The 8,785-nt window shown below is 38.6% G+C and overlaps 1 protein-coding gene and 1 non-coding gene across 2 annotated transcripts; one reads left to right on the top strand and one right to left on the bottom strand.

Annotated features, from left to right (window-relative positions):
* Positions 1–3,569: 3,569 nt before the first annotated feature.
* On the bottom strand, positions 3,570–4,052 carry LOC112506038 (uncharacterized protein K02A2.6-like). The gene has a single exon (XM_025110068.1). It carries the CDS (start codon positions 4,050–4,052, stop codon positions 3,570–3,572), a length of 483 nt encoding a protein of 160 aa, XP_024965836.1.
* Positions 4,053–7,926: 3,874 nt separating this feature from the next.
* On the top strand, positions 7,927–8,032 carry LOC112503272. The gene has a single exon (XR_003067916.1). It is a non-coding gene; the product is annotated as a small nucleolar RNA R71 (small nucleolar RNA).
* Positions 8,033–8,785: the final 753 nt, after the last annotated feature.

Below are 8,785 nucleotides of genomic sequence, written 5' to 3' on the forward strand. Positions count from 1 at the left end.
AAATTCTTCTTATTTATGGATGTGTTCTCCATAGACATCAAATCAATGGGCAAGGCCAGAACATGGGCTTTTTGCATTAACTTATGGATCAAGGAAGGATAGAGTAGCTTGCCATTGGTCCTTTCTACACATACTTTGATGTTGGAGCATATCATCCTTCCAACATCAAATGGCCTTGCCTCTAAGATACAGTAGAGGATTAGGACTCTCTTTAGGCAAAGATTTGTGTCATGGCTAGTAGAGTAAAGGGTATGCCTCATTAAGTAAAACCATAAATTGGCTTTAGGCTTCAAATACTGGGTTTTCAAAAGCCTAGCCCTACCCTTGAAGCTCCATACAACCCCCTCCTTGGCTACCCTAGCTAAAATTTCATCATATTCTTCATCAGTGCACCCAGCTGTCAACCTATCTCGCTCAGAGTATGAAGGTGGTATAAGCTCTAATAGGTTGTTTATGGCATTTGGTGAGTAGGAAACAGGGGTCTTCCTTACTCTCAAGTCTACCCCATCAGTGACAGCCACCTCAGTATAAAATTCCCTAATCCAACTTATGTTGTATTGATTAGGTACCTCACATAAAATCTCCCAACCCAAAGAGTCTATTGTGGCCTTAATGGAAGGATTGGCCAACAATAACTGTTGTGAAAAATCCTTAGGCATAACTCCTACTTTCTCAGAAAATTGCAAGAATGTTTTTCTTGCTAATGGTGTGCTAAATAAGTGCTTGGGTTTCAAATAGATACCTGGCCCATCCTCAAATTACTGTCTTGGCCCCTTTCTTCTTTTTGCTGCCCTTTCCTCATCCTCTGAGTCCTCACTGTCTTCTCTCCTTCTCTTTGAACTTCTAGTTTCAACTCTGCCCATTCTCTTCTTCCTTGCCACCTTCTTTCTCAAACTTGCACCAGTATCAACTTCCTCCCTTTCTTGCTCAACATGGAGGCTGTTATGCTCAGGGCTATGGTGAGAAAATGTGTCCCCTTATAATAGTCATGGGTCCCAGAGTGGATAGGGGTAGTGGGTTGGTTTGGACTAGGGATGTATGGTTGAGTGGAGTGGGGTGAGGGTGGTGGTGTTTTAGTGACAGGGGTATTTTGTGGGCCAGAAGGGTTTTCATTGTGTTCAAAGGGTGTTAGGCTGGGATTAGTGGGTGAGAGACCTAAGACAAAGTCTAATTCTTGGATGGAAACAGTAGGTGGCAAAGGAATAATAGGTTCAGTGGGTGCAGATTTAGTGACTATGGGTTGAATTGCTGAATGCATTGGGCTGGTGGTAACTGTTACAACAGGGGATGGTCTAGAAAATGTTTGGGATGTGGTGAGATGGTCAAATATGGTAGGTTCAATAGTGGTAGATGAAATGGGAATGGATCCAAAGTGAGGTGCTCCTATGAAATTTAGTTCAATAGGTATGTCTCTAGTGATGGTGGGTGCATGGGTGGTGGTAATAGGTTATTGGGCAGGGGATGGATCACACTCTGGTTCTTCCCTAATCATCCTGTCCATGGCTGCCAAAGCTGCACTAACAGAGTGCTTAAGGGATGAATTTCCCTTTTTTTGTGCTTGTGCAGCCATAGGAGGCTGAATGTGGACCATGGATATAGTAGGGGCACAAGTTGCTGACCTTAGCCCCAAAACTTTATTAGAGGTAGCAATGGCCTCATCCACAAATTTCCTCAACATAAAGCCTACACTGGCTTGAGGATATACAAGAAAACTAGACAGTAAATCCATAGTTAAAGGTCTGGTGATTTTCAAACCTGATTGAAGCCTTTCTGTAATGCTTGGAGGTATGCTTGGAGTGATTATTTGGGTTGCTGCATCTGCCAAAATATTCAAAGAGGTTGAATCCTCTTATGTTGGTTTGCTTGCATTTGTTTGAGTAGCAGGCCTCTCATTTGGTGAATCACTATCATCTGATAGGTTGATCACAATGCCCTTCTTCTGCTTAATGGGCTTGAAATTGGCCAACCCTTTTGCTCTGCTTCTGGTCACTCTGGGGGTAGCTTGGTATTGTGGAGGTGGTTGTGGTTCAGTCTTCACAATTGTTTGAGCTTGAGTTTGAGGAGGTGGTTGGGGTTTGGATTTGGCAAATGGAACCTGCCTCAAGGGAATGACATCAATGGTTCTTCTTCACTCTCACTAGAGTGATCATGACTGTTTACAAGGGGCACGAAATCTGACTCTCCCTCTCTTCTTCTTGGCCAGGACTTGAGAATGGCCATACAGAGGGAACAGGGGAATGGTAATGATTTTGGGAGCAAAAGAAATCAATGATAGTGAACAGTGGTTTGGAACAAAACCGAATGGTGTATGAACAGTAGTTAGGGGTTTTTAAAGCCTCTAAACTTCGTCTCCAAGATTTTGGTTTCGAAAATTTCAAACTTTTCCCTGATCAATGACAGTTATCGAGTGATGATAAGGATTAGTCAGAAATGGTACCTTTCTTAACAATGCCAGTTCAATGCGGTCCTTTCCTTCTCGAAAATGGTTGTTTGATGAGCTATGGCTGACTGTTCCTGGTATGATGGACAAGAGAATACGATGATGGTGTTGGTGAGTTGAGAGTTTGGAGATGAAAGGACGGTCACCGGTCGTGGTCTGGTACGAATACGCGGGATCTTGACAGGCCATACCAAACAGGCTTCGAATTTTGGTCCCTTTCTCCACAGGCCTTGTGACTTGGGCTGTTCTAGACGCGGTCTTCTCTTTTGGGCTTCTTCATTCACGGCCTGCTAACAATAAAACAAAATGGCCACCAATTTCTTTTAGCCGGGCTTGGTTAATCAAGAGATTGGGCCGGCTGTTGAAAGCAAATCCCGGCCCAAAGATAATTAAGATAAAATCCAAACCTTTTAATATAAACCTAATATAAAAGAAATAATTATTCTAAGAAAAGAAAATAAACTAATGTTTTATCTAAAAATTTAAAATGCAAAATAAAAATAAACATATAAAGAATAATATTTACAATGATTTATTATTTTGAAAAAATAACCTCAATAGGTTGCGTAAAAACCATTGAATCAAAGAAAGGTTTTACCCGTTGCCCATTTACTTTGAAAGTGGTACCCCTATCCGGATCTATTAAGTCAATTACTCCATAGGGGTATACTTTGGCAACAACGAAAGGTCCGGTCCATCTGGAATTCAGTTTTTCAGGAAATTACTTTAACCTTGAATTGAAGAACATGACTTTTTGGCCTTCTGTGAATTCTTTTGGAAGAATCTTTTTATCATGCCATTTTTTGGTATTTTTTTTGTATAGCTTAGCATTTTCATAGGAAAAATTCCTATGCTCTTCCAATTCACAAAGTTGCAAAGTCCTTTTTCTTCCGGCCTCATCTAAACTCATGTTGAGTTCCTTAATGGCCCAGTAGGCTTCGTGCTCTAATTTCACAGGTAAATGACAAGCTTTTCCAAAGACCAAATTATAGGGAGACATACCAATAGGGGTTTTGTAAGCAGTCTGGTAGGCCCATAAAGCGTCATCTAACTTAGAGGCCTAATCCTTTCTATATGGCTTGACTACTTTGGCCAAAATCCCTTTTATCTCCCTATTTGACAATTCAGCTTATCCGTTGTTCTGAGGATGGTAGGCAGTTGCTACCCTATGCTTGATGTCATACTTATCAAGAACTTCTTTTAACATGTTGTTTATGAAGTGAGTGCCTTCATCACTAATTAAGGCACGAGGTGTACCAAATCTACTGAATATGTGCTTTTGTAAAAACTTAGCAACTGTTTTAGCATCATTGGAATGGCAAGCCATGGCTTCCACCCATTTGGACACATCCACATCTACCAATATGTAGGCACAATTATTGGATAGAGGAAAAGGTCCCATAAAGTCTATACCCCAAACATCAAATAATTCTATTTCTAGGATTCCGTTTAAAGGCATTTCATTTCTTCTAGAGATATTTCCACTCCTCAGACACTCATTGCAACTTTTTACAAAGTTTTGAGCATCATTGTGCAAAGTAGGCCAGTAGAATCCTGATTGTAAAACCTTGGATGCTGTAGAACTTATGTCACTTCTTCTTTTGGGATGCATCTTCTAATCACCTGATCCGCACAAATTTTAAACAAGAAAGGGTCATCCCATAAATATTTCTTTGAATCATAGATGAGCTTCTTTCTTTGATACTTATTAAATTCCTTGGGAATAATCCCACAAGCTAAGTAATTAACAAGATCAGCAAACCAAGGCACTGTAGTATGATTAAGAACCAAAATTCTTTCATATTGAAAATACTTCACAGATGTCACTACTTTGCACTAGTTTGTCTTGTTTTTCCAATCTTCACAGATGGTCGACCACTTGATTATCCACCCCTTTTCTATCATTGATCTCCAAATCAAACTCTTGCAAAAGCAAGACCCACCTTATTAACCTAGGCTTTGCATATTTTATAGAAATAAGGTACTTGATGGCAGCATGATCAGTATGAACAATTACTTTGGTTCCCATCAAGTATGATCTGAATTTTTCAAAAGCAAAGATCACAGCTAGTAATTCCTTTTCAGTAGTGGTGTAATTGATTTGAGCATCATTAAGAGTCTTGCTTGCATCATAAACAGTATGAAAAATCTTTTCTCTCTTTTGACCTAACACTGCTCCAACTGCCCAGTCACTAGCATCACTCATTATTTCAAAGGGTTTGGACCAATCAGGTGTTATTACCACATGAGCAGTGACCAATGCTTCTTTTAAAATGTTGAAAGCTTTTCTAGAATCTTCGTTAAAATTGAAAACATGGTCATGCTGTAATAATAAACAAAGAGGTTTTGATATTTTTGAAAAACCTTTAATGAACCTCCTATAAAAACCTTCATGTCCTAAAAAACTTCTGATTTCCTTTACAATTGTTGGTTCTAACAACTTCTCAATTACCTCTAACTTTGCTTTATCAACTTCAATGCCTCTTTTGGAAATTAAATRYCCTARCACTATGCCTTCTTTTACCATAAAGTGACACTTTTCCCAATTCAAAACCAAATCTGTTTTTTCACATCTTTTAAAACTTTTTTCAAGGTTTTGCAAACACATGTCATATGATGTCCCATATACCGAAAAATCATCCATGAAAATTTCCATGGAGTGTTCTAACATATCAGAGAAAATTGACATCATACACCTCTGGAAAGTGGCAGGTGCATTACAAAGTCCAAAAGGCATTCTTCTAAATGCAAAAGTTCCGTATGGACATGTGAAAGTAGTCTTTTCCTGGTCATCTGGTGCTATGGAAATCTGATTGTAACCGGAGTAGCCATCTAAGAAACAATAAAACTCTTTTCCTGCTAGTCTGTCTAACATTTGGTCTATGAAGGGTAATGGAAAATGGTCTTTTTGAGTGGCTTTATTAAGCCTTCTGTARTCCATACATATCCTCCAACCAGTTACTATTCTAGTAGGTATAAGTTCATTCTTCTCATTTGGTACAACAGTGACTCCTCCCTTTTTGGGTACACATTGCACAAGACTGACACAGGTACTACTAGCAATAGGATAAATTATGCCAGCGTCAAGCCATTTTAAAATTTCCTTTTTGACAACCTCCTTCATAACACGATTTACCCTTCTTTGAGGCTCAACGAAGGTGAAGCTTTTGTCTTCTAAAATAATTTTATGTTGACAAATGGTGGGACTTATCCCTTTGTGGTCAGCAATGGTCCATCCTATGGCCTTGGTATGAAGTTTCAACATGTCAACCAACTTTTCTTCTTGGTCAGCTTCTAATGATGATGAGATAATGACTGGCAACTTCTTTAAATCTCCTAAAAAACATACTTCAAATGTGAGGGAGTTGTTATAACTCTAAATCTGGGGCAACATCGAAGGAAGGAACAAGAATCTTCCTATCCTCAGTTTCTAAAACTTCAAAAGCAACAGATTCTTGTGGTGTTTCTAATTTCTCAAAATCTTCCTCTCCATCACTATCAGACTTAGATAAACCTAAGATCTCCCCAAACTTTTCTCTTGACACCATGACTCTATCAGACTTAAAGTAGAACACTCTTCTCTTTCCTCAGGGTACCTAAAGGAATTAAGAACATTAAAAGTCACTTGTTGGTCTTGGACTCTCATGGTTAATTCTCCCTTCTGTACATCTATCARKGTTYTDCYAGTAGCTAGGAAAGGTCTCCCTAAAATGATGGGAATGTCTTTGTCGGCTTCAAAGTCTAGGATGATAAAATCAGCTGGGAAAATAAACTTATCAACCTGAACTAAGATATCCTCAATCTCTCCTCTGGGATATGCTATGGACTTATCAGCTAACTGTAGAGTTACAGTTGTAGGTCTAGCTTCACCTATGCCTAGGGTATTGAAAACAGATAAAGGCATTAGGTTTATACTAGCACCTAAGTCACATAGAGCTTTTCCTATCTCTTTTCCTCCAATTGAACAAGGGATTGTAAAACTTCCAGGATCTTTCATCTTAGGAGGGATGTTACTGGACAACAAAGCACTACACCCTTCAGTCAGAGCTACAGTCTCATATTCAGTTAACTTTTTCTTTTTACTCAAAATTTCTTTTAGAAACTTTGCATAACTTGGCATCTGCTCAATAGCTTCAACCAAGGGTATGTTTATGTGCAACTGTTTAAAAACATCAAGAAACTTTTTAAATTGTAATTCTTCCTTTTGATTCCTTAATCTTTGGGGATAAGGAATATAAGGAGTGACTGCAATAGGAGAAGTAGTCTTTTGAAGAGTTGGTGTTGGAATGGGTTTCAAAACTGGTCTTACAATTGGTTCTGATTCAGTTCTATCAAGGATTATAGGACTGGTCTGGTCATTTATTGCGGGACTGTCACCAGGTCGTGACACATCCACTACAACACTTTCTTTGGGAGTCTGGATTTTCTTGGGTTCATTAGGAAATAACAATGGGAATTCTGATTTTTCTGAAATGGCTGTACTATCTATGGGCCTGATTAAATGTTGAGGCTCACTAGTACTCTCTGATTGGTTCACAGGAACGGTAGTTACAAAATCTGGTATAGAGGTAAAAGAATCTTGTACTACACTTTTCTTTTCAATCTTTGCTTTGTTTGGTTCTTTTTGTTCTTTTTGGGTATTTTCTAAATAACTCTTTCCACTCCTTAAAGTAATAACCTTAACATGCTCTTTCCCTTCCCTCTGAGGTATCTTTGTATCACTAGGTAGAGAACCTATTTGTCTTTTTCTTATCTCCAAAGCCATTTGTCCCATTTGAGTTTCAAGATTTTTAATTGACGCTTGAGTTTGGGTTATAAAACTCTTCATCATTGCTTCCAAAGAAGTAGATGATTCAGCTTGCTGTTTGGGCTTGCTTTGGAAAGAAGATTGATGAATTTGTGGTTGAAAATTAGCATACTGATTATTATGAGTGCTTTGATGCGCTTGTGAGTGAAAGTTATATTGGCCTTGATGTTGAAAATTGGACTGTCCTTGAGGCTTTTGCATTGGTGGATTAAGAGCTGGACTATGCCATGAAAAATTTGGATGATTTCGCCATCCAGGATTATAAGTCTGCGAAAATGGTCCAGTATTGTTGACAAAATTTACATGCTCAGGATTTCCAAGACAATGCTCAAAAGAGTGACCTTCACCATAGTACACGCATTGCACAAATTGAACATTTGAATTAAAGGTATTAGCATCAGATTGCACATGTGGGCTAGATGTTAGATTTGAAATTAGCTTAGTGATCTGAGCTGTTAATGCTGAGACAACATCTACCTCATTTATTCCGGCTGTTTTCTTTAGTGGCATTGTACGTAGGTCAGACCATTGTCCGTTAATGTTAGAAATCTTTTCAAGTATGTCAAAACCTTCATTATAGGTACAAGCAGTGAAAGCTCCGCCTGCAGTAACATCAAGCATTTGTCTATCAACGACATTTAAGCCATTGTAAAATGTCTCTAGCTGTATACAGTACAGAATGCCATGGTGAGGGCATTTTCTCAACAGCTCTTTATATCTTTCCCATGCATCAGGAACTGCTTCATCATCCAGTTGTTAAAAGTACAGATTTAATTCCTGGATTTAGCATTCCTCGTGGGTGGAAAATATTTTTTAAAAAAATTTTCTGCCATTTCACTCCATGTAGTCACAGAGTCTAGTTGCCAAGAATTGTACCATGCTCTTGCTCGATTCCTTAGTGAAAATGGAAAAAGTTTTAGTCTCAGAGCATCGTCTGAAACATCATGGATGAGAAAAGAGTCTGCGATTTCCATAAAAGAACGCATATGAGAATGAGGATCTTTAGAAGATAAACCAGCGTACTGGCCGTTTGTTTGAAGCATTTGAAACATCAGAGGTTTAAATGAAAAATAGGTGGCACCAATGGTAGGCTTACGTATTCCTGTGTGCAGTTGAGTTAAGTTAGGAATAACATATGCCATGATGCCACCATTTTTACCATTTGCAAGACAAAAGATGTTTTGAGCCTCATCCTCAGGTGGAATATTTGGTTCATTTCTAATAATACCTTCTCCGTCAATAATCACGTTTTCATCCATTGGTTCAGAGATTAAAGCTCGAAGAGCTCTTTGCACTCTTCTTCGTCGTCTGAAAGTTTGTTCAATATTCGGATCAAGTCGAAAAAATTCACCGTGCGACAGCCTTGGCATGCACAGTGCGTTCAAAAAGATGGTAGAAAAACTAACCTTTATAAACTTCACTTTAAAAAGAAAAACTTTAGCATTTGCAAGATGAAAGATGTTTGAGCCTCATCCTCAGGTGGAATATTTGGTTCATTTCTAATAATACATTCTCCGTCAATAATCACATTTTCAGCC

The sequence above is a fragment of the Cynara cardunculus genome, assembly GCF_001531365.2.
Source record: "Cynara cardunculus var. scolymus isolate 2C chromosome LG 1, CcrdV1, whole genome shotgun sequence".
Lineage (NCBI taxonomy): Eukaryota > Viridiplantae > Streptophyta > Magnoliopsida > Asterales > Asteraceae > Cynara > Cynara cardunculus.